The 25,059-nt window shown below is 42.2% G+C and overlaps 1 protein-coding gene across 2 annotated transcripts in view; it reads right to left on the bottom strand.

Moving 5' to 3' along the window:
- The window catches only part of THSD4 (thrombospondin type 1 domain containing 4), a 580,073-nt gene that overhangs the window by 178,070 nt on the left and 376,944 nt on the right, over nucleotides 1-25,059 (bottom strand). The window contains exon 1 of one of the 2 annotated variants that reach the window (XM_028100463.1): nucleotides 14,933-15,004. The exons of the other annotated variant lie outside the window; for it this stretch is intronic. Coding sequence (XP_027956264.1) covers nucleotides 14,933-15,004 — 72 coding nt within the window. Of the gene's footprint in view, nucleotides 1-14,932; nucleotides 15,005-25,059 lie in introns of those variants that run through there. 2 annotated transcript variants of the gene reach the window in all.

The raw sequence follows: 25,059 nt of genomic DNA, 5'->3' as shown, positions 1-25,059 counted from the left end.
GTTGAAAGTACATTAATCCCGTTCTGTAAGTTGAGACACAGAAGTTTCCGTTCTAATCAACTTTGTGATGCTGCAAATCCCCATTTTCCATCTATATAGAAAAGTAAAATAAAGAAAACTCACTTTAGAATCGGCTGACTGGCACGTAAACCAACACAAGTGACGGAGAGGGCTGCCCGCCGGCCCCATCACTAACAAGTCAGGGCTGCTTGAATGTACAAGTCAAGCTACACCTCTGGGGAAAAGTACAGGGCTCCAATACACATTTGGCACATGGGATGAAGAGTTTACCCTCCAAATGGATCCATTTACAGGAGACAGGAGCAATGACTGGGAAGAAGGGGCCCGTGGCTGGATAGGAAGGATATATCCTTCTTTGCGGCTGGACAAAGCCGTCTCTATTGAGGTTACTGACAGCTATACTATGAAACATGAAAATCAGAGGCCATGTAAGTACTTATTTTAACCCAATAAAAATATGTGGACTTTTGTGTGTGTGTGTCTTTCTACTTCAGTGTGCTTTCTTTCTCAGGTATAAAAGGCAAAATAATTAAGCGTTATTTGGCTTAACCATTATGGTGTGTATCCGGCTTTAAGCCTTGGCTTAGAATTCTATTAATCATCAACATGCTTCATGATTAGAGGGCTCCCTTCATCCAACAATCCCAAGTGCTTACTCAGAGTTCTTAGATGTTTTCAGTGGCATTTGAGATTTCGATTCCCTTTGAACGGGTTTTCCAGAGCATTTAGAGGACATGGTTCCAAAGAAGCTGCCTCCAGGGTCCTCATTGGGTCTTCACCACCTGCCTGAGCCTCACAGGGAAGATTCCTGGAGTGGTTTCACTAGTGGGTCCCCCGGCAAGACTCTGCTGCACCTCTCGTCTCTGAAGGGTGTCCTCCTCAGTCTTGATGCAGGTTTACTGCTCCAGTCTGACACGAAGCCTCAATAAATGTGTGCCAAACACACATACCTGGTGTTCAGTGCTGAGCTCCACAGGACAAAACTGGATGTAGGAATGGTTTCCCCCCCTCGGAGTGCTTACAGGCACACTGGGAGACCAGATGTTCATGGCGGAAACTTGTACGAGAACAAACGAGATCAAACCAGGTCCAAGGCTTGATGTTATAGAATGTGCCAAAGCAGACGGGGTTCCAGGACCAGAGATGGTGTGCGAGGGTGTCCTGGAAGAGGTGGGATTGAAGTGGGCAGCAAGGGGGAGGTGTGATGAAACCGACGCAACCCCACATCTAGGCCCTGTTTTTCTGCTCCATTTCCGGGGGCAAGAATGCTAGAGTGTGAGGTCAAGATCTTCATCTGATTGGCTCACTCACTGATACACGCGAACCCCTTAGAACAGTGCCTGGCACACAGTAGGTTCTGAATGAATGAAGTGTTGATGAATGCAGTGGAGGCCTGGGGTTCCCCGTCTTCCTCTATTGTCCCCACCACCTTCCAACAGACTCATATGGTTGATGTACAAATCTAACCATCACTCGGGGTCAGCATACTTGGGGAACAAACTGTATACAGCCGAGGTCTCTTACAAATAGCTTTGAACACATTCAACGTATCTGGTTTAACTGTTGCTGCCATAAAGACAGAAAGCCACAACCACTGTCTTTCAAGTTACCCCCAAGCCTTCACTCGCCCAAGCTCCCAGATGCAACAACAAGGCCCAGCATGCTTCTGTTGCTTCTAGACCATTTGCCCTCCACCTCTGGGCTGAGCAACTGTGTGGTCTTGAGCAAGCCACATAACCTCTAAAAGATTCATTTTCCCTCTATGTGAAATTAGTGGGTTGGACTACATTATCTCTAAGGTTCCTTCCCAAATAGTGATTCAAGAGACTGGAATTTGGTATTTAACACCACTTTTTGGCTCTCGGGAAGACAGATTGTTTTTCATTCGAGCCCCAGATCCACCCTTCTGCTGAGAAAACCACAGTGACCTCCTGGCCCCCTCCTTCACCAGCTGGGAAGGTGTGGCCAACTTGTTCCAACGTTAAGGTATTCTGTGTTTGCTCCTCTCCTTTTGCAACTGCCCATCCCTGTCTTCCCATTGTCAAGCACCCTAGATCTTTTCTTCTCCTTTCTCTTCCCCTCAGGCCCTTGACTCCTTAAGATTTGGTTAAAGAATCTGGGGCCACATTTTGGGTCCTTGACTGTCACCTCCCCTCTGTAGGACCACCTGCTTCTCTTTGTTCTCACGCACTCTCCCCCAACTCCATTTTCGCGCCCTCTCATTTTATCCCTTTATGTTCTGCTTGAGTGTGACAAATACCTCCTCGTGGCCTCACACCATTCCTCTGCCCTGACTGAAAAACCCTGCTCCACTACGCTTGAGAGATCAGATGTTTTTATGACAAGGACAGCTACCATGCATTGAGCATCTGCCATACACCAAGAACTTTCCGAAAATTACCTCCTCGATCTTTACCAAAACTCTATAATGTTGCCACACTCCTCAACATTTTGAAGATGAAAACACGAGGGCACCTGGGTGGCTCAGTCAGTTAAGTGTCTGCCTTCGGCTCAGGTCATGATCCCAGGGTCCTGGGATCGAGCCCCACATCAGGCTCCCTGCTCAGCGGGGAGTCTGCTTCTCCCTTTCCCTCTGCCCCCCCCCCCACTGCTTGTTCTCTCCCTCTCTCTCTGTCAAATAAATAAGTAAAATATTTTTTTAAAAAGATGAAAAAATGATGCTTAGGGAAGTCAGCCTGCCCAAGTGAGTACAAGCAGGACCAGAGATTCAAGCTCAGGCCTATGTGTCTCCAAGCCCATGCGTGGGTCTTCTCGTCTTCTGCTAAAGACATCAACCCTGTTCAGGGGTTTGTGATATGCATCTGTAGTTTAGTGGTCACTCTTAGATTCAGAGAATTTTTAAAGTTGGAACATATTTAAGAAATCATTTAGCTTTAGTGACTTCTAATAGAGCCTAAGAAATACAAGAACATACCCACACTGAAGGAAGGAATGATACAATTACATGGAAGAATGCGTGCATATTATATACATCTATAATAAAAATGTAAGTATATCTTTACAAGCTTCCATGGGACATTTACAAAAATTGGTATATTTGGCGACAAAGAAAACCTCAAGCCTTTTTCTATGGCTAAAATTGTCTTGTGTACAATATATCCCTGAGCTGCATTATCTTCACCGCACATACTTGATGTTCTAGCCAAAAGAAAAACAAAATCATTTGCCATGGTCTAAGTATGCCCTTATCTTTCCCAACTGAAAACCTTTTTTTACTCATACTGTGTCTGAGACTTGAGATGGCTTCCTCCACTATCTGTCCATGGAAGTCCTAAACATTTTTCAATCCCATCTTGAATGTTATTTTCTTCAGATGGCTGTTCCTGATCCTCACAATAAGGTGTGATGTGTTTATTAGAGTAATTTATATCTTAGCTTTAACTAACCTACTTGTTGGTGGCTACCTTTAGAGGATGCAGGGTGGCAGGTCTCATCTCTTCACACCACAGCACTTAGCACAAACCTTATACACAAAATAGCACTCAATATACAGTTTCAATTTATTTGAGAGTTGTGTATTTTGCTTTGGTGCAAAGTAGAAATCTAAAAAATGGTAGATGGGCAGATTTTAGTGCATTCTAATACAAAGTACTTGGTCTTTTACATCAATGCCTCATTCTGTCCCTTAAATATGGCTGGGTTGAATTTTAGCATTCTTTCTGTCAGTTCATATTAACTTTCTAAGCTAAAGTAAATAAATTTATGAATATGCTGAATCAGGAAATATGGATTTTTTTAAGTAAAAAAAATATTTTTAAAGGACAAGTGCCTAATTGAGTATGCATGCCAACAACACAGTGCAAGAGGAAAAGAAAACACCCACTAGAGCATTCGTTTTGAGACTAAATAGATTTTTCCATTTATTTTGTGACTTTCTATTAAAGCACCCAATAATTTCTTGCAAGCAAATTTTCTCAAAAAGTGTCAAATAAAATTTTGTTTCAGCCTTTCATGACCTGCCAAGCACAATTAATCACTTTTCTCTAATGTAGCCGAGCTGCTTAATAACATTAGCCACACAAAAGGAAAGGAAAGTTAAAGAAAGTTGCTAAAGTTATCCTTTGCATTTGTACAGATCTTAACAGTTCTGCAAAGCATTTTGTTGATGTTATCTTATTAATATTCCTCATATGCCATCGAGATGAATATTATTATTATCATCCCCATTTTATAGATGAGGAAATAGAAGTCTAGAAAGGTTATTTGCCTTATCTTAGGAGAAAAGGAAAAGGACGGAAAGAAGAAAGGATAAAAATATGTCTTACAAAGGGTAAAGACAGCAGCCAGAGCAGAGACATTTGTTTTTCCCTTTTCCAAAATGCCATTCAAAAGGCAGAAAAGATCCACATGTTACAACAACTATAAAACAAGAAAGCATACAATCAGCAGATAAATTTTTTGAGGAATTTGTGGGCATTAGAAAGTTTATGTTGGCAAGAAACCACTGCAGAAGAAATCACCAAAATAGACTATTGCAGAGATGGAAAAATTCTAAACTCCGAAACCACAGGTACAATGAGCAGGAGTTGCCATCAGGTTGGAGTGGTCATTAATGTTGAGGACAGGACTGCCTAAAGAACAGTGAGGTGAGTCATGCCCCATCTCCCCCAGAGGCCAAGAGAGCAGCTGGTGGGAGATTCAACATGTCTGTCTCAAATACCGATAGATGAAGCAGGCAAATGTCAGGCAAAGATATAAGACTCAGACAACTCAATCCATGGTCTTGATTCAATAGCTATATAAAAAGTCCCTATACCCAGTTATTAGGCATGAACATTTTTCTCAAGCTCACTTGGAATGTTGACAAAGACTGTCCATATACTAGGCCATAATGTAAGTTTCCAATAAATTTCAAAAAGTCAACCTCACAGATACCACATTTTCTGACTGCAGTACAATCAAGTTAGAAATGAACTTGGGCCATACTTCTGAAAATATAATTAAATAAAGCATGGGTCAGAGAAAATATCATAATGACAATTTTTAAAACTACTTAAAGCCAAATAATAATAATAATAATAATAATACTATATATCAAAACTTAAGGGATGCGACAGAAGTGGTATTTTAAGAAAAAGTTACCATCTTTAATGTTCATATTTGAACAGATTAAAGGCTGAAAATCAATGGGCTATATACATAAATTTACAAAGCTGATAAAGTTAAAGAAAAAAAAAAAAAAGAAGACCAGATGAATCCATCCAAAGAAAGTAGAAGGAAAAAGAAGAGCAGAACTGAATGGGATAGAAAGCCGAGAGCTTCAGTGCAGAGGATTGACAAAGCCAAAAGTTGGCTTTTCATAAAGACTAATAAAACTGACAGACTGCTGGTGAGAATGGTCAATAAAATGGAATGGGGAGAGAACAAAGGATGTCTGTAGCAGCTCTAGACACACCTCGAGGTGCTACAGACAGTGGAAAGATAATCAGAGATTTAATATTAATCTATTTAATAAAAACAGAAATATATCAAAACCAAGTTGGATCTATCTCTGGAATGCAAGGATGGTTTAACATTATATAATCTATCTCTGAAATTTATCACACTGACAGAGTATAGAAGGAAAACAGTATGTTCCTCTCAACAGACAGAGATAATGCATTATATAAAATTCAATAACTATTCATGATTAAGAAATAAATCGCTTAGCAGACCATAAATAGAAAATGGTTTACCAATGTGATAAAGTTTATCACCAAACACTTGCAACTAACTTCATTTTTTTCCAGCTAACTTCATTTTTTTTTGGTAGAAAGCAACTTTTTTTAAAAAAATTTAAAATCAATTTAAGCTAGCTTCATTTTTAATGGCAAAGTGGTAGAAGCATTCCCTTTAAATAAGGAACAAAATAACAGTGCCTCCGAAGGTCCTCACCAGAGTAATAAGAATTGTTTGTTTTTTTTTAAAAGATATAAGAATTGGAAAAAGGAAAAACTCAAAAGGGTCATTATTCACAGTCGATATATAATTATGTACTTAGAAATCATAAACGTTCCTATAGATAATTGATTTAAATTAATGTGAGTTTAGCAAATCTTTTGGACATAAGATCATTTGTGTTTCTAAGCATTAGCAAAGCAAAAAATTAATTTAAAAATATAAACAAACTCTGGAAAACAGATTGGAGGTTCCTCAAAAAGTTAAAAATAGAGCTACCCTACCATCCGGCAATTGCACTACTGGGTATTTACCCAAAAGAGACAAGTGTAGTGATCCGAAGGGGCACCTGCTCCCTAATGTTTACAGCAGCAATGTCCACAATAGCCAAACTATGGAAAGAGCTTAGATGTCCATTGAGAGATGAATGGATAAAGAAGATGTGGTATATATATATACATGGAATATTACTCAGCCATCAAAAAATGAAATCTTGCTATCTGCAATGATGTGGATGGAATTAGAGGGTACTATGTTAAGTGAAATAAGTCAGTCAGAGAAAGACAAATACCATATGATTTCACTCCTATGTGGAATTTAAGAAACAAAACAGAGAATCATAGGGGAAGGGAAGGAAAAATAAAATAAGACAAAAGCAGAGAGGGAGGCAAACCGTAAGAGACCCTTAACTATAAGAAACAAACTGAGGGTTGCTGGAGGAGAGCTGGGTGGAAGGGATGGGGTAACTGGGTGATGGACACAAAGGAGGGCATGTGATGTAATGAACACTGGGTGTTATATACAACTCGTGAATCACTGAACTTTACCTCTGAAACTAATAATACAGTATGTTAATTAATTGAATTTAAATAAAATAAAATAAAATTTAATAAAAAACAAACATAATTTACAATAGCAGATGATAACAAGATAGCTAGGAATACACCTAAAATTAAAGACACGCAAGACCTTTATGTAGAAAATTGTACAATTTCACTGAAAAACTTCAAAGAAAACCTAAATAAATGTAAAGCTTATAGTATATTCATGGATAGAATGGCTCAATATTGGAATGTTAGTGCTCTCATATTGATTTATAGATTCTATACAATTCTGATAAAAATTCCTAAAGGATTTTTTCAAGGGAAATTGGTAAGTTTAAATTTCACAAAGAAGAGCAAATGTCTAAAAACAGCTAACAGCTAACAACTCTCCCAAAGAGTAAGTAGAGATTTCAATAAATGGTCCTGCAACAATTGATTACCAGTATGCGGAAGAAATGAAGTTAGGTCCATTATTCATATTATTCACATATTCTTCATACAAAAAACCCCAATTCTAAGTGTATCAGAGACATAAATGTGAAAGGCAAAACTTCAATAATTTTATAAATGAACATATAGTATCTCTATAAGCTTGGGATGGATAATTTCTTAAGTAAGACATTCAAAGTGTTAACATAAAGTAACTTAAATTCAAACACACTAAAACTGAGGACTTCTGTTTATCAATAGATACTATAAAATTTTAAATTCAAGGCACAAACTGGAAAAAATTACATGGAATAACAAACAAAGGATTCATATTCAAAATATACAAAGAACTACAAGTCAGCAGTGAAAAAGTGAAGAACCACATCTAAAACCAGGAAATAGACATGAACAGGTATCTCGGGGAGAAGGAACATGGATAGTTTGTACACATGTAAATATCACACTATAGCAATCGTTGTTAATTAAAGAAACGTCAACTAACAACACTAATAACATGTTATACCGACAAAAATTAATCTGTCTGATGATGCCAAATATTGACAAGGAGATAAGATAATTGAGAACACTTAAACAGGGCTAGTGGAAGTGAAACCTGATAGCCACTTTAGAAATCAATTTAACATTATGTTGGGGAATTAAACAAACACATACTCTATGACCCACTAATTCAACTCCTAGGTTGAATCTTTCATATACGTGGGAATAGACGTGCTCCAAATGACTCACAGCAGCATTGTTTATAACAGAAAACAAGCCAACCTAGAAAGAACTCAAATACCTATCAACAGGAGAAAAGATAGTTTATCACACAGAATGCTGTGTAGCAGTAAAAATGAATGAATGCTATATGCATCCTTGTGTTGAATAAAAAATCAAGTTGAATAAAGGAAAACAAGATACCATGTTTATATAACTCAAAACAAAATAATATATTCTTAGAGAAATATATATATATGTGTATATATATATATATATATGATAAAATTATTTTTAAAAAAAAGCAAGGAAATGACAACCATCTTCTACCTGAGAGAGAAGAGAGGAGGACAGACCTGGGCGCTAGCATAGAGTACTGGGCATATTTTATGTCTTTAGTTGGGTGGTAAGTCCACAGGTGTTTGTTTTATTATTTTGTTTCATAACTTGCTTATATAGTATATATATTTTCCTATATATATTAAATATTACACTTTTTTTAGAAATAGAAGAGAAAGCAAAACAAGTACTCAAAAACCACCTCTTCATAAAAGGGCTGACTATATGACAGAGTTCAAGAGACCTTCAAGAAAAGGCTAATTCCTCTGTTATTTAAACTGTTTCAAAGCACACTAAAAGATGAGAAACTTTTGAATTTATTTTACAAAACTAGCAAAACCCTTGTCTCGCACAATAAAGGAGAGCCATGAGCAATAGTACGCATTTAAAAAACCCCAAATTCAAAATAAAATATTCACAAATCAAATCTAATAGTGAATTTAATGAATAAATCACCATGACTAAGATAGTTCCAAGAATGCAAAGAGAGTCCAACATTAAGAAATGTACTAATATAATTCACTTTTTTAAATTTATTTTTTAAATTCAATTACTCAAGGTAAAAACACTGGTTTTTTATATAATGTTCAATGATTCATCAGTCAGTATAATTCACTTTTTAAGTAGATTAAAGGAGAATACCACATTAGCACTTTGTGAAGACAGACAACGTTTGCTCAAATTGAACAACACTGATGATAAAAACTTAGGGAATTGTCACTGGATAAATTTGATCTACCTAAAACATCTGGCAGGCATCACACTTAGTGATGACAAAGTAGAAACTTTCCCATTTACATCTGGAAGATGAGAATGTTCACTTTCATTGCTCTGATTTAACACTGGATACTGGAAGTCCTAGCAATTGCAAGAGGACAAGAAGTAGAAACAGGAAGTACCAGGTATCAGAAAAGAAGCAGCAGAACTGTCATTATTTGCAAGTTATAGGCCTATACACACAGAGGCAGATACATGTAGGCATATACTCACATGCGCATGTAGTCATACACGCGCATCTGTATGTAGTCATATACACACACGTGTGTGTAGGCATATATGCACATGCGCATATGGTCATATACACACATGTATGTAGCCATATGCGCACATACACTCATAGACACACATGCACATATGCACACACCCTTGTGCTTAGAAATGTGTAGATATGGTTCCAGAAGAACAAATGCCAAGTTGTTAACGATGGTTTCATCTGGGGAGGGAGGAAGGATTGGGAAGGGAGTGAGGGTAAAGAGGAACCTTTAACTTTTTATTCTTTGCATTTCTTGAATTTGTTTCTATAACAACCATAGCTTTCCTAATTTAGAAGAAAAACAATTCAAAATGTGGGAAGTCATACAGCCAGACATGGTAGACCCAAGGCTCAAACTCCGTTCTTGCATTATTGAGTTAGCTCCACATAGCTGGTAGTTCACTTTGGACATCAGAAAGCAAAAAAAAGGTCGAGCCACTGAGAATTGTGCACAAAGAATCAGTCACTAAGGGCATTGCATGGATCCTTCATTTCTATTTGCCACAAATAAACTAAATAGACTAAAATCTATTAGTACAAAAAAAACTAAATAGACTAAAATCATGGCTAGCTTAAGGCTACCACTACTTACAAAGCAACTCTACAATGATTATTTAATTTATTTTAATCCTTAAACAATTTCAATAACGTATGACCATGAAAATGTCGCACAATAGTAATCTAAATGGCATGTCATAAAAGATAAAATTAATCTTAAGACTTTAGATATGTAATTTCTGGAACTTTCAAAAGCACAGAGAAAAACTCCAACCCTAGGGATCCAGGGACAAGCCTTCTCCTGCCACATCCCCTCACAACATATGCTTCTGTAATCTGAACCAAGCATTGTTTCCAGAACATGTCATGTTCTTTCTAATTTCTGGGGCTCTGTAGATGTTTTCCCTCTGCCTGGAATGTCCTCCCTCCCTCTTTTCCCACTTAAAATGCCTACCCATCTGTGAAGAAGAGAGTTAACACATCAGACCTGAGTGCTCGCCTTTAAAAAGACCTGCCTAACAAGGTTAGCCACTGACTGGTGTCTGGGAATGGATTTGGGGAGGGTTCCCACCATTCCCAGGACTGGTGAAAGTGGCTCCCTGTGCCCACACTGTACTAACAATATGTTTATGCTGAACACCCTGCTTGCCTTCTGGAAATCTGTACTGTTGGGACACGGCAGGCAGAGGGTGCCTATGTGGACAGCCTCCCACAAAAACCGTAGGGGCTGAGTCTCTAACAACATCCTGGTTGACAACATTTCACACGTGTTGCCACAACTCATCGCTAGGGGAATCAAGTGTGCCCTGCATGACTCCATTCGGAGAGGACTCCTGGAATGTCGCGCCTGGCTGCCCCCAGACTTCACCCAAGCACCTTGCTCTGTAGCCTTTCGCTATAATAAATCACAGCTGTGAGGGCAACTATGCGCCGAGTTACTGAATCACTGTGCATCACTGAACCTGGGGATTGTCTTGAAGAGCCCGGATACACAACCCTTCGAGTCTCAGTTCAAATATGACACTGTTTGTGGCATTTCTCTTCACTTCGTTAGGCAGATTTCACTGCTCCTTTGCCCTTCTGTCTCCGCTCTTGCAGTTACAGAGGATTTCATATTGCGTGATCATTAACTGTTTGCACTCTGTGCCCTTATTCGAGGGGAAGCTCGTCAAAGACAAAAGACCTTCTCTTTTTCACCTTCCTTTCCTGAGCGTCTAGCTGGTACACCCTGGCAGCATGTGCAATAGTAACCATGGTGATCGCCAGTAAGCGCTGTTTACTACACTAACACACCGAGCTAAGAGCTCTACACACACTATCACATTCGATCCTTCCAACCACCTCTTAAAGTAGCTACTACTACTATCCCTCCTGGTAAAAATAAAACCAGAGGGGTAACATGCCAGATGATATGCACTACTAAGCGATTTTTTATTAGATCGTGCATTTTATTATATTATTATTATTATTATTTTACCAGCTAAGACAGGTTTACTGTATACAGTTCGAAAGGTACACAGGTGTATGGTACAATGGGAATCTCTCAGCTGCCCTCCACTCCCAGCCACCCCATCGCCTCCCCTTTCCTGTGTATCCTTCCAGAGAGGGGATGAACAAATATGTTCATCCATTTTACGCGAAGAGGAGTATTTTATACATGTTGTTCTGCAACGTGCTCTTTTCACCTCACAACATATCCTGGTGGTCATTTCCTACCAGTACGACCAAAACCACATCATTCTTTTTGAACACCTGCCTAGTGTGTGCAGTTTGTGGCATTTCTCTTCATGTCGTTAGGCAGATTTCACTGCTCCTCTGCCTCTTTGAGGTTTTTGCAACAACCTAATTCTGAAAAATGGTTCAAAGAGCGTTTTGCACATTTGGAGTAGATTTATATGATAAAGCATTAGAAATGGAGAAGTTGGGTCAAAGAACTATTTCTTATTTATCTTTAATGTCAAAAAATTAATCTTTTAAAAAAGTTTTTATATAAATTCCAGTCGGTTAACAGTGCAATATTAGTTTCAGGTGTATGATACAGCAAGTCCACACTTCCCTACAACCCCCGGTGCTTGGCGCAACAAAAATTGAGATATAACTCACATACCATAAAATCTGCTCTTTAAAAAGGTACAGTTCAGTGCTTTTTTTAGTACAGTCACAAGATTGTGACCACAATCTGTACCCTTTACATTGATTTAATTTTAATTTTGAATGTTGATAGGTTTTGCCAAATTGTTTCATCAAAATTAACATAAACGTCTTTTTGACCCACTTCTAGAACTGTTTGGATTTCCTCTCCCTCTGCCTCCTCACACATAACAGTATCTCATTGACCTTTTCTGAGGAGGTTAGGTCCAAATTCAGGGAAGAAAACGCACCCTTCCACTCCCACATACCATCCTGTGGCGTCCAGCAAACAAACTGGATCCCGGCATGTTTTGCACTCTGGCGAACGCACCAGAAGTCCAGCCTGACTTTACAGTCCTTTACATTCTTCGGGGGATGCACACAATCTCTCCAAGTGAACACTGCTTCTCTCCTAATTTTGACAAAGCCAAAGGCTTTCTGGTGACCTTAATGTTCTTACGAGGTCATGAGAACCTAATGCTCCTGCAACTGGAAAATCAAGGAAGGAACAGTCCTTCCCTGTGTTTGTTCTCAAACCCATGCACCCACACCATACCAGGTTGTTTGTCCGTGGTTCACCGTTACCGGGGCCAACAGTGCCAGCAACAGGACGCCAAATAAGGCTTGCTTGGAATAACAACCCCTCCTCCCACCACCTGCTAGCCCCTGCTTATCTGCAAGGACTTCACACCCTAGAAAACGGACTCTCAGCTTCTCCCCAGAGCTCGCCGCCTGGCTTCCAGCCCCACGCTGAGCCACAGGCAGCTATAAGCAATACTAGGTGCACAACCCTCTCTTCCCCTTTTTTCCTCTTCCTCGTGTGTTTTTATGAACATCCAAAGGGAAGATAATTAAAACCTGCAAGAACACCGGCTGGCAGCGAAAAAGAAAACCTTGGTGACTCGGGGACGACGCCACATGTTTATGGGTGAGTCTTGTAAGTAACAGGGCTATAAAAAAAAAGAGACTCTTATAAATAAATGCCACATTCTTCAAAGCTCTATATAAACAGCATTCTTTTCAAGGAGGGAGGGGAGCTACTGGCATACTCATGGTCCTTCCTCATCATTTCATTTCCAGCAAGGGGAAAGGAATCCTAATTGTACGATTTCCTAGCGGCCCAGTAGTTATGCAGCCAAGGCTCCGCAAGTGACGGGCGCACGGGTGCGCGCACGTGCACACGCGCGCTCCGAAGCCGGGAACCAGAGAAGAGGACCAGGCACCCCAGGGTCTGTATTTAGCGTGGCAGAGCAGAACAAAGGAGCAGGAGAGCAGGCATCTCGTCACCTCTCACTGGGTTTGCTGGCTACTAAGCACTCACACTTGAACTCGAAAGACAGAAGTCGTATCTTTCTCTCCCGAGTGCTGAGGGCTGGCCGAACAGCATCAAGATTTGGGTGAGCCAGTGTAATCCCCTTTCGTTTTTCATCTGCTTCGCCGATTGTAAAGAGAAACAGGGCCGCCCGCCGCTCTGCATGTGACACAAGGCTTGAGGCACACACATTCCAGAGTGGCCTTCCCCGGGAGCCAGCTGTGCGCAGGTAACTGAAGCCTGCCCTTAGCCTTGCTGTTAATAAGAGTAATTGGCCCGCCACTGAGGGGCTGCTGGAGCGCTGTGATTTGCTCTGCACGGGGGTCTCCCTATACCATATGCGCAGGCAGCGGTGATAGAAATATTTTCCATATGAGCTCTCCTTTCACATGCTTAAGTGCTCCAGGCTGAGTTAGGCTGGCCCATTTGTCATTTACTCTACACAGTAAAAAATCAACAGGGAAGTTGCAAACCCTGGCTACAACTAGAGGGCAATGGTCTGCTTTCAGCTTTCCAGCATCACAAACCCATTCAGTTCCTCCACCTCCCATTCAAGCCCTCGGACAACCTCCCCCCCACCCCCACGCCTCCACCCCAGGCCCAGAGAATATCTGCAGAGCAGAGGACACGGGTAACTAATAGGCTCAAAGCCTGAAGCAAATGACCCGTTGCTGCACACCTCAGAGCCATATGTCTATTTTGAACCCACGGCTAGCCCTGCAGCCGGGCTTTGGGGGCGTGCTCTTGCTTCCACTCACGGAGAAGGGAAAGTCATTACATGAAGCTTTCAGAGCCTGCTCCGTCCTGACAATGCTAACAAAAGGCAAAGCTGTGATGTGGTCCCTGGCCTTTTTAGGAGATAGTCTTTTCACTTGGCTTTTCAAGAGGAAGATGGATTCCAGAAAGAGACTGTTCTTCCATTCATTACTCGGGCCTCAGTCTTTGAGATCTTTCATCAGAATAAAGAGTAAAAGGAGCGGGTGAGGAAAATTTGTTGCAGCCTTACTTGCAGGTGAGGGTGGATACACCTTAAGTGCTTCCTCTCCAGACCACATGGTCCCCCCTTCCAGTCTCTTTGCCTGCATCAGGAACTGGCTCCCGGAGCATCTGTGATGTTCAGAAATGTATCCAGCAAACATATGAGCTAAACCCCTAAGAATAAATCACCCCCGAGGGCCTTAAACATGCCTCCCTGCCTTAGTAGCTCTGGGCATATTCTAGCCCTGTCATGTATCACTATCCCGCTGCAAACCTATGATCCAAAGTTAAACACAGATTTTTCCAAGTACATCAAAGCAAAAGGGAGGAAAATGTGATGCAAAAGCAGTAAAGAAAAGCATTTCCTCTAGCATGCGTATCCTCTCTGCAACACTGGAGAAAAATTCTCAAAAGGTAACAGTCCCTATCGGAATCTGACGTGCACATTTATTTTTCTGCAACAGCAGAAGGAGAAATGTGCACGCTCCAGGCATCTGTCACCAAGGCCATGCCAACTCCCCAGTGTGGCAACTGTACAGACAACCTCAGAATGAGCTTTTAGAAATGACGGGATTCTTCAAGAAAAGAAGTCTTTCTGTAAGAAAAGGCAAAGCAAGCCTAAAAACGCAATATAAAGCATTACTCTTTGCACACCATAAAAAAACCCGTTCCCTGATCCCTCTTGGTAGATAGAAAAGGAAATATAGTGCTGACAAAAATACAACTTCTGACAAGATATTTTATTTGGCTTACCTCTCCCCCAGGTCTTGCTAACACTGCTGTTTGAACGTGGAGCAATGTTAATATCAGGTAGCTGACAAACATTATTACCCAAAGTTAGAACTACCCTAGAGGAGAACTCCGTCTGCCAAGTGCTAACAGCTAGCAGATGCACTTGTGTCTCGGGATTCCAGCCCTGGAGTTCCGCTAGGCACCGCGCTGGTTCCCTCTGCTCTCCCTCACGGTACTACCCGGAGCTCCGAGCTCAGCCTCTGCTCTGAAGAAAACTGGTAAGCTGATCTCTTCATGTAATAACTTCTCCCGGCTGGGGGAGGGGACAGGAGCCAGCTGGGAGCTGGGGGGCTGCCTTGAACAGAAAGCAGAAAGGGGAGGGACAGAAATCAATGTGGAGTTCTGCATCTGGTCTCATTCATGAAAAGGGCTCCAAGGTAAGCGCTCCGCATGCAGGGGGAAGACCCCTGCTTCATCAGGAGGCAGTGAACTGCAGCAGGATGAGCTCCAGGCTCAGAGCTGGGAGACCTGGGGCCTTCCTAGGCCAGGATCTGCCGCTGACAAGCTGTCTGCCCGGGGACGCTGCCAATCCATTCTGGGCTTCAGTTGGTTTTCTTGCTGCTATGGTCAAGGGCCGGGTAGATGACCTCTGGGTTCCCTTTCAGTTCTGACTTGAAGGCTGTAGAACTCTGGGCAGTCAAAGACTGCGTTATCAAGGGCAGCCTTGAAGGGGAAAGAAATCACCAGGGTGCTGTGTGTTTATGCACTGATCATGTGGGCATGCATGGATGGGGACCGAAGAAGCCGCTCTATCCCCCCTCTTGCTGCCTCCCTGGGTCACTGTGCCTAAGCAAGAGCTTGAGGAATTCTTGCAGATGATGTAAAAATAAATGATAAGTGGGAGTAAGTGAAGCCCAGGTGCTAGATGGCGCTAGCACAGTGCACTGAAAAGCAGGATGGTTTTCAAGAAATACCTCTGGGTAGAATCAGTTGACCATCAACGTGGGGCTTAGGGACATAGGGAACACGGGAGTGGGCCGGGAAGTGGGTCCTGCAAAAGCCTACAGTCTACTTGAGATGCACCCTAAGTGGCCACCTTATTATGAAATAGCATGACCCATTGTCTAAAATAGGTGGAGAACCCACCAAGTATTAGATTTTGCTTAGGATGGGCTCAAGAAAGCATTCTGAGGCCAAGGAGGGGATGCCTGCATGATGCAGTGGAACAGCCCGGGCCCCGGAACCAGGGAGACGGTTCAAAGCCCAGGTCTGCCACTAATTCCCTGTGGGTCTGTGGGAGAGTATTTAACTCCAGTGAGCCCCGGCTGCCCCACCTGTGAAATGGGGAAGGGCCATCTGACGGTTTTGATGACCATCAGTGAGGTCACCAAGGCACAAAACGTGGCATGGTTCCTGACACACAGTAAGTGCCGAAGACATCAGCTTTCCTTCTGATCTGAAATTAATATCGACACTCTGTCCCAGAAAGGAAGTTAATCAGTCCTTGAAAAGTCTCAGGTTGTGGGCATTTTTCTTGCCTTAATGAGGAAACTTTAAACCAACTGTAGTTTGTAACCATCTCAAAATGTTTTTTATCACCAGTCACATGACAATTTACTAGTGGGTTGTTTTTTGGGGGAGGGGCTAGGTGAAGGGGCTTAGAATCCCTTAGAATCCCTTCTTCCAAGGCTAGAAGAGACAGCAAGTTGGAGATAATATCTCCAGTGAGAGGACGGAGTTTCTTCTCTTCCTCTTCTACCTCCTTCTTGTTCATTATTATTATTACTGGTTAGCCTTGGGTCTGCCCTGCTAGCTGGCTGGAGGGGCACTGTCATCTGCTCAACAACATCCCCAGAAATGCAGGCATCGTCTAAGAAAGCCAACTTCCGGAAAGACCAGGGGTTCTTGTCTGGTCCAGCGTTTGGGAAACTTTCTGAAAAGGGCCAGAAAGTATTTTTGGCCTTGCAAACCATATGGTTTCTGTGGCAACTATTCAACCCTGTTGTTGTCACACACAAGCAATCGGAGACAAAATATACACTAACGGGTGGGGCTGCATTCCAAAACACTTTATTTACAGAAACAGGAAACAGGCCAGATTTGGCCGTAGTTGGCCAGTCTCTGGTATAGGCAACTTCCCAATCGTCCTTCAACGCACTGCAATCTGACTTTTGACCTCTGCTCTCTGACAAGGGCTCTGGAAATGTCTCCGATGACCCTGGTGTCATAAAATGCAGAGACTAATTCGTAGGGCTTATCTTATTTGACTTCTCTGCGGCATTAATCACGTCCTCGATTTTTTTTTTTTTAAGATTTTATTTATTTATTCATGAGAGACAGAGAGAGAGAGAGAGGCTGAGGGAGAAGCAGGCTCCCAAGGAACAGGGAGCCCGATGCGGGACTTGATCCCAGGACCCTGGGATCATGACCTGAGCCGAAGGCAGACGCTTAACCATCTGAGCCACCCAGGCACCCACGTCTTCGATTTTTTAATATTACGGTAAAATATGCACGCCATAAAATGTTACCAGTTTCAACATTTTTACGTGTACAACTCAGTGGCATTAAGTACATCCACAGTGTTGTGCAACCATCACCACCACCCTTTTTCAGAACTTTTTCATCATCTCAAGCAGAAACTCTGCATTCATTAAGCAATAACTCCCTGATTCTCCCCTCCCCACAACCCCTGGTAATCTCTACCCGACTTTCTATCTCTATGAATTTGCCTCCTCTAGGTTCCTCATCAAATTGCAATCATACAATATCTGTCCTTTTGTGTCTGACTTATTCCACTTAGCATAACATTTTCAAGGTTCATCCGTGTTGTACCACGTATCAGTACTTCATTCTTTTTAAGGCTGAGTAATATTCTGTCGTATGTATATACCACATTTTGTTTATCCATTCGTTTGTTGATGGGACACATGGAGTGTTTCCACCTTTTGGCTCTTGTGAATAATGCTGCCATGAACATGAGTGTGCAAGCCCCTGGTTGAGTCCCTGCCTTCCGTTCTTTGGGGCATATACCAAGGAGGGGAATTGCTGTATCATATGGTAATTCTATGTTTGACTTTTTGAGGAACACCCAACTGTTTCCCACAGTGGCCGTATCATGTTGTATTTCCACTAGCAATGCGTGAAGGTTCCAATTTCTCCATATCCTTTCTAATGCTTGTTATGTTCCACTTTTTTGACAATAGCCATCTTCAGGGGTATGAAATCCATGTGTTCCTTTCGGAACCACTCTCTTCCCTTAACTTCCAGACCACCACACTCTTATTTTCCTTTGCCTCCAATTAGCCAACATTCTTTGAACACCAAGAGCCCAGCATTATTCTAGGAACTTTCCATATAGTGTGTCACATAACCCTGACAACAGCCTTATTAGATTAAAGAGCTTGTTCTGTGTCATACAGCAGGTAGGTGGCAGAGCCAATATTCTGACCCTGGCAGCCTGCTTCTAGGACCTAGCTCCCAATGACTACATGCGCTGTCACCACTTTCTCTGGACATGCTCCAGTCCCCTTGCTACCTCCTGGGCCTATTCCCCTAAATGGTTGTGTTCTACGCCCTCTCTTCTCTGTCCCCTCTCCCTGGGTCATATCACTCTCTCACTGGTCCCAACCACTCTTTATATGCCAGTGGCTCTCCACAGCCGTCTACAGCCAGCTCTCCCCCCTGACCCGTCAGCCCATGTATCCAGTTGCCTAATGCATACTTGGATCTCTCAGATGTACCCCAAACTCAACAGTCAACTCCAAGACTGAACTGTTTCCCTGACCTGTGTTCTTCCTGTTATCTCCATCCCAGTGAATGACATCATCACCCATCTCATTCTCAGAGGTTGAAAACTGAGTGTTATCTTGAGTCCCCCTACTGCCTCACTTGCTTGTCTAAACCATCACCTGGTCTGACTGAGTTCTTCTAGAGATCTCTGCAACCTGCCCATGGCCTCAGACTCCTGCCCTTGCTCCCCTCCAGGCCTCCAGCATCCGTTCTTGACTTTTTATAGCCTGACCTTGTAAGCTCTTCCTCTGGTCTTTCCCCTTCTAGTCTTCTTCCCCACTGCAACGACTGGCATTCTTCTAAAATGTGAATCTAATCAAGTCACTCCTCTGATTCTTTCTTGTTTAACTTTTTATTTTGAAATAATTTTGTATTTACAGAGTAGTTGCAAAGATGGTACAGCTCCTTGTAATGATAACATCTTAGCGATTATCTGCACATTTCTGCAGACTAGGGCATTAACACTGGCCCAGAATTAACTAACATAAGGACTTTACTCACATTTTCCCAGTTTTCCCCCAAATGTCCTTTTTCTGTTCCAGGACCCAGGCCACGATCCCATAGTGCATTGAGGCCATGTGACTCCTTAGCCTCTTCTGGTCGGTGACAGTGTTCCACCCTTTGTTTCTCATGACCTTGACACTTTTGAAGAGTACTGGTCAGGAATTTTGTGGGATGTCCCTCAGTTTGGTTTTTACCTGGTGTTTTCTCATGATTAGACTGAAGTTACAGGTTTTGGGGAAGGATACCGTAGAGGTGAAGTATCTTTCCCATCACATTGTCAGGGGTACCCTCTATGAACATGACATGCTGGTGACGTTAACCTTGATCGCTTGGTTAAGGTGGTGTCTGCCAGGTTTGCTCACTGTCAAGTTATTTTTCCTTTTCTATACCCTATTCATTAGAAGTGAGTCAGTAAGTCCAGTGGAATTAAGCTCCACTTCCTGGAGGGGGGCATATCAAAGCACGTTTGGACAGATGTTAAAACCATCATAATAATTAATACATTTTTGGGGAGAGATACTTTGAGGCTATGCAAATATCCCAGTTCTCAAAGTTTTGCCCACCAATTTAAGTATTCATCAGTAGCTCTTGCCTGTAACAATTATTATTGTACTGTTTTAAGTGGTGATTTTCTGTTTCCTTCATGCCTTCTACATTATCTATGAATCAGAAATCACCAGGATGGAAGATTTGTTTCTCCTCCCACCTTTATTAATTCAATAATTTATTTATTCTTCCCTGCATCCTCCATGTCATGTGTCCTTGTGCTCTGGGCCTTCCTGCCTCATGGAGAATGTCATTCTCCATCTTCACTGGGTTAGCTCCATCATTCTTTGCCTCTTTGAAAACTCAGCTTGCATTGTTTATAAGCACCAAATACTGGAAACCACCTACATGTTCAGCAGTAAAGACTAGATGAATAATGTTGCTATGAACATGAGTGTGCAAGCTGGGATACTCTACAGCAGTAAAATGAATAAACAAAAGAAAGAAAAAAATGAGCTTGCTTCCTGTGTAATGATACGAAACATCTCCAAGATCTATTATTAAGCGAGAAAAGTAGGATGCACAACGATGTGATTGCCATCCACTATTTGTACATGTATGTTTACGATTGCTCCTATCCTATCAACTATCTGTGGAAGAACACACTAGAGACTAGCAAAAATCGGCTGCCTGCAGGGAGTGGAAGTCAGCAGCTTCAGGGCAGAAATGGGAGGGCAACTGATTACTATGTAGTCACTTAGTCCCACCTGTGAGCATTGAGCACTTGAAATGGGGCTGTTCCAAATTGTGATGTGTTATATGTAAGGTACACTTTATACCCGTTCAAAGACTTGGTACAAAAACAAGGAATGTAAAGCATCTCATTAATAGTTTTTATGCTGATTAGATGATGAAATGATAATTTTATATATATTGGGTTAAATAAAATATAGGATTAAAATTAATTTTCCTTGTTTTGTTTTACTTCTAAAAGATGTGGCTACTAGGAAGATCTAATTTTTTAAATTTTTTATATTTTAAAGATTTTACTTATTTATCTGAGAGAGAGAGAGAGAGCATGAGCAGGGTGAGGGGCAGAGGGAGAAGGAGACTCTCTGCTGAGCAGGGAGCCCAATGTGGGGCTCGATCCCAGGACTCTGGGATCATGACCTGAGCCGAAGGTAGATGCTTAACCGACTGAGCCACCCAGGCGCCCCTACAAGGAAGATTTTAAATCACATCCTGTCTTTTATTGGATAGCCCTTCTATAACCTTTTCATACTTACTGAATTGTGAAAGTTGTGTATCAGCTCCTATTCCAAAAGTAAATAAAAGTGAAGTAACAGTAATAATAACAATTAGTGATAAAAATAAATAAATGCACAAATCCCCCTCCTCCCAATGATCTGCTCACATGTCATCTTTTCTGGGAGTTGCGCCTCGCTAGGCTCCCTGCCAAGCTGAGGGCAGTGCCCCTGGCCTCTGTCCTCAGGCATCTTCTGATGACCTTCAGCACTATATTAGTCTTACTGTACTGTAACTGTTACCTAACATGTCTGCCTTCCTCAACAGAGAGCAAGGCCTTGATGACAGGAGATTGTCTTTTTGTGTTCCCAAGACTCTGCACACGGTCAGCCTTATTCGGTGTCTGCTGAACAGGGAATGGATACAGGGGAGGGTCCAACGGGAAACTCTCGTCAGCTTGTGACAGGAGGTCTTCTGATGGTGCGTCTTCGAAATCCCAAAGGGGAAAATGAAAAGGAGAAATTCTCAGAAGGCACACCCCTCAGGGAAACACAAATAATTTCCAACCTAACTTTTGGGGGACCTAGATAGGGAGAATATAAGTGAGTGGAGGACACGGGAGTATCAAAAAACTGGGAAACAAATGTTTTTCTAAAGCCACACATTTCATGTAAAATGTAATCACGCACTTCTGTCTTAATAACAACAACAATAGAGTAAACCCATAGCAGGTAGCACCTCTACGGCTATTTTATTTCCCTCAAAAAATGTCTGTCCCTTTATGAAGGAAGAAGTGAGAGGTAGCCCTCTCCACAGAGGTATATACTGTATGGTTAAGCTGTTAAAACTATGTTTATTTCCTTAAATATGCTTCCATTGTGGGGAATAGGTGGGAAAAGCCTCTGTCAAGAAGTTGCCGATGGGACTGGGAGCAGAAGCAGGTGTTAGTAATTAACTCTCCCTTTGTGTGGAGCCATTAAATAGCCAAGGGATCGGGAAATGAACAAAGCGAAGATGAAAATGCGTTCTTGGTCCCACTGCCCTTGAACAGACGGAAAGTCACGAGAGCCTAAAACAAAGGGAGTCAGCACATCATTCCCTTTCTCCGGTGTCTGCCTGAAAGGGGCCAAAGCCTGGCCGTGCGACACCTGTCACCAACAGGGCGGCTGTGTGCTTAGGCTGAGCACCTCTCTGGGTCACTGAAAGGAGGGCTATGTGCCCTGGGTCGGCTTTGAAGTAGAGCCAGGGGCAGGGCCAGAGACTGTCAGGGAGGTACTCACACAAAGCGCACAGGGCAGGCTCACCCGACGTCTGAGAGCACGTTGGGCATCAGGGCCATTCTTGGGCTGACCATAGTCTTTATTTCACATCTTCACTCCATGGCAGAGGTTCTCACATCGTGGTGCCCGGATCAACATCACCAGGGAACTTGTCAGAAATGCAAACACTGGGGTGCCTGGGTGGCTCAGTCGGTGAAGCGTCTGCCTTTGGCTCAGGGTCCTGGGATCGAGCCCCACGTCGGGCTCCTCACTAAGTGGGGAGCCTGCTTCTCTCTCTGCCTGCCGTTCCCCCTGCTTGTGCTCTCTCTGTCTCCCTCTTTCTTAAATAAATAAATAAAATCGTAAAAAAAAAAGGAAATGCAAATACTTACTGAATCGGTGGCAGCTGGGGGCCCATGGATCTGTGCCGTAACAAGCCCCACGGAGTCCCGCTCAAGTTCGAGACCTCCTCCAAGCTGCAGTTCTCTGTCTAGCAACCCTTAATTCAAGTTGTAGAACTTAAAAATATTATTTTATAAAAACACGTTTTCTTAGCAAATGTGACTATTGGATATTAAAGCATAGTCTAGAGCTATAATAGTTAAAACAGTGGCAAATACTAGCAAGATAGGAAAGACGGATTATTTCCACAACTGAATATGGAAAGGATTTAATGCGCAGCCAATGAGTCACTTCAAGCCAGCAAGGAAAGGGTGACAAAGGCTGAGAATACTGCTAACCACTTGGCAAGTAAATAGAGTTATTTCCCTGCTTTACAGCATATGCCAAAAATAAGTGGCAGGTAGATTCAGGATTTTAATGCAAACAATGGAAGTATGAAATCAATACAAGAAAACAGGCCAACATTTCTATATTCTTGGAGCCAGGAAGGACTTTTAAGCAAGGCTCTAATAAAGGCAGAAATCATAAAGGGAAGGATTTACACAAATTTTTAGGATTCTATACATTAAAAATAGCATGAGTGAAATTAAGAGTCAAATACATATTAGAAAATGTATTGATCTTGTTTATTTGCTAAGATATCAGTACCTGTCAGGTGCTGGAACCTGGAGGTGTAGTTATCAGCAAAAGCAGAGTCCATTCCTATCCTCACAGACCTTACTAGCAGGTGCAGGAGACCAACATTAATGAGACCCCAAAAGTAAATCTGAAATTGCAATGTGGAAAGGGCTGAAGAAGAAAGGTGTATAGGGAGCTAGAGGCCTGTCCTCATTGGGGAAAAGTGGGAAAAATGGAAAAGGTGGGAAAAGTCTCAAAAAGTCCTATTCCATTTTTTGAAGAAAATCAAACCCACGATAAAAGCACTTGCATTAGCAGCAAATGGCTTTCCTGAGGACCCGAGAGGAAGAAGATGCGTGTGGATGGAGAGAGTGAGCAAGTGGGGGCACCCCATACATAGCATTAGGCTCAAGGCCAAGAGGGGGCTGTTTCCTATTGAAAAATCTGTTTGAAGGACAGAGGCAGCCGGTACATGATTAGATTTGCATTTTGAAAGGCCACTCTGTAATGGAAAAAGGGCTGGAGAGGGGCAAGACTGGAAACTGGGAGACCAGGTAGGAGAGAAAGGCTGTGGGCCAGATGAAAAGGGAGAAGAGCTTAAACCAGGATGGTGCAAAGAAGTGAATAATTTCAATGATAATTTACAACACAGATAATGGAAAAGGGTTTATGCCCATCATGTATTTAAAAAACCCATATATCAGATAAAGACTATTTAATAGTGAAAGGCTGGAAGCAATGTAAATACACTATGGTATCTTCAAAAAGTGAAATCTCATCCGGTCGTTCAAAATGACCATGTCACATATTGGTGGATATGGGCACCTTTGGTGTTATATTGTTTTAACACATAAATGGAAGGACAGTCTTTTCAGCAAATGGTGCTGGGATGACTGGATATCCACATGCAAAAGAATGAAGGTGGACCCTCACCCAACACCACGCACAAAAATTAATTCAGAATGGATTACAGATTGTGGCAGGCGGGATAATGAAAATGTTACATTAGGTGGCAAAGGGGAATTAAGAGAGCAGATGGAATTAAGGTGACTAATCAGATTATTTTGAAAGAGGGAGATTATCTTAGGATACCCAGGTGGGCCCAGCATAACCCCAAGGGTCCTGAAATGTGGAAGAGTGAGACCGAGGAGGAAGTGGGAGTGATTCAATGTGAGACCTCAGCGTGCCATTGCTGGCTTTGAAGATGAAAGGGAGCCGTGAGCCAAAAGAGGCGGGTAGCCTCTAGAACACGGAAGATGTAAGAAGGCAGGGATTCTTCCCTACGGACTCCACAAGGAATGCAGCCTTGTCGACACTTTGATTTTAGCCTAGTGAAACCCATTTCAGACTTCTGACTTCCAGAGCTATAAGAAAATCAATTTGTGTTGGGTTACTGACTCAAATGTGGGAGCTAAAACTATAAAACCCTTAGAAGAAAACATCAGAGTAACTTCATGACCTTGGGTCATGATGGTTTATTATTTATGACACCAAAAGCACCAGTGTCAAAGGGGGAAAAATGGGACTTCATCAAAATTGAAGACTTCTGGGGCGCTGGGTGGCTCAGTTGGTTAAGCATCTGTCTTCGGCTCAGGTCGTGATCCCAGAATCCTGGGATCAAGACCCTCATCAGGCTCCCTGTTGAGAGGAGCAGCTCCCCTTCCCCTCTCCCACCACCCCTCTCCTTGCTCATACTCTCTCTCTCTCTCTCTCTCTCAAATAAATAAAATCTTTAAAAAAATGGAAGACTTCTATGCTGCTAGTGATATCAAGAAAATGAAAAGACAACCCATAAAATGGGAGAAAATATTCACAAATCATATGTCTGATAAGGGACTTATATCC

Source organism: Eumetopias jubatus, unplaced genomic scaffold (assembly GCF_037043125.1).
Source record: "Eumetopias jubatus isolate StellerSeaLion01/CBP00866 unplaced genomic scaffold, mEumJub1_p1.0 scaffold_7, whole genome shotgun sequence".
NCBI classification, from domain to species: domain Eukaryota; kingdom Metazoa; phylum Chordata; class Mammalia; order Carnivora; family Otariidae; genus Eumetopias; species Eumetopias jubatus.
The sequence above is the reverse complement of the archived record's forward strand: the minus strand, read 5'-3'. Positions and strand labels throughout refer to the sequence as shown.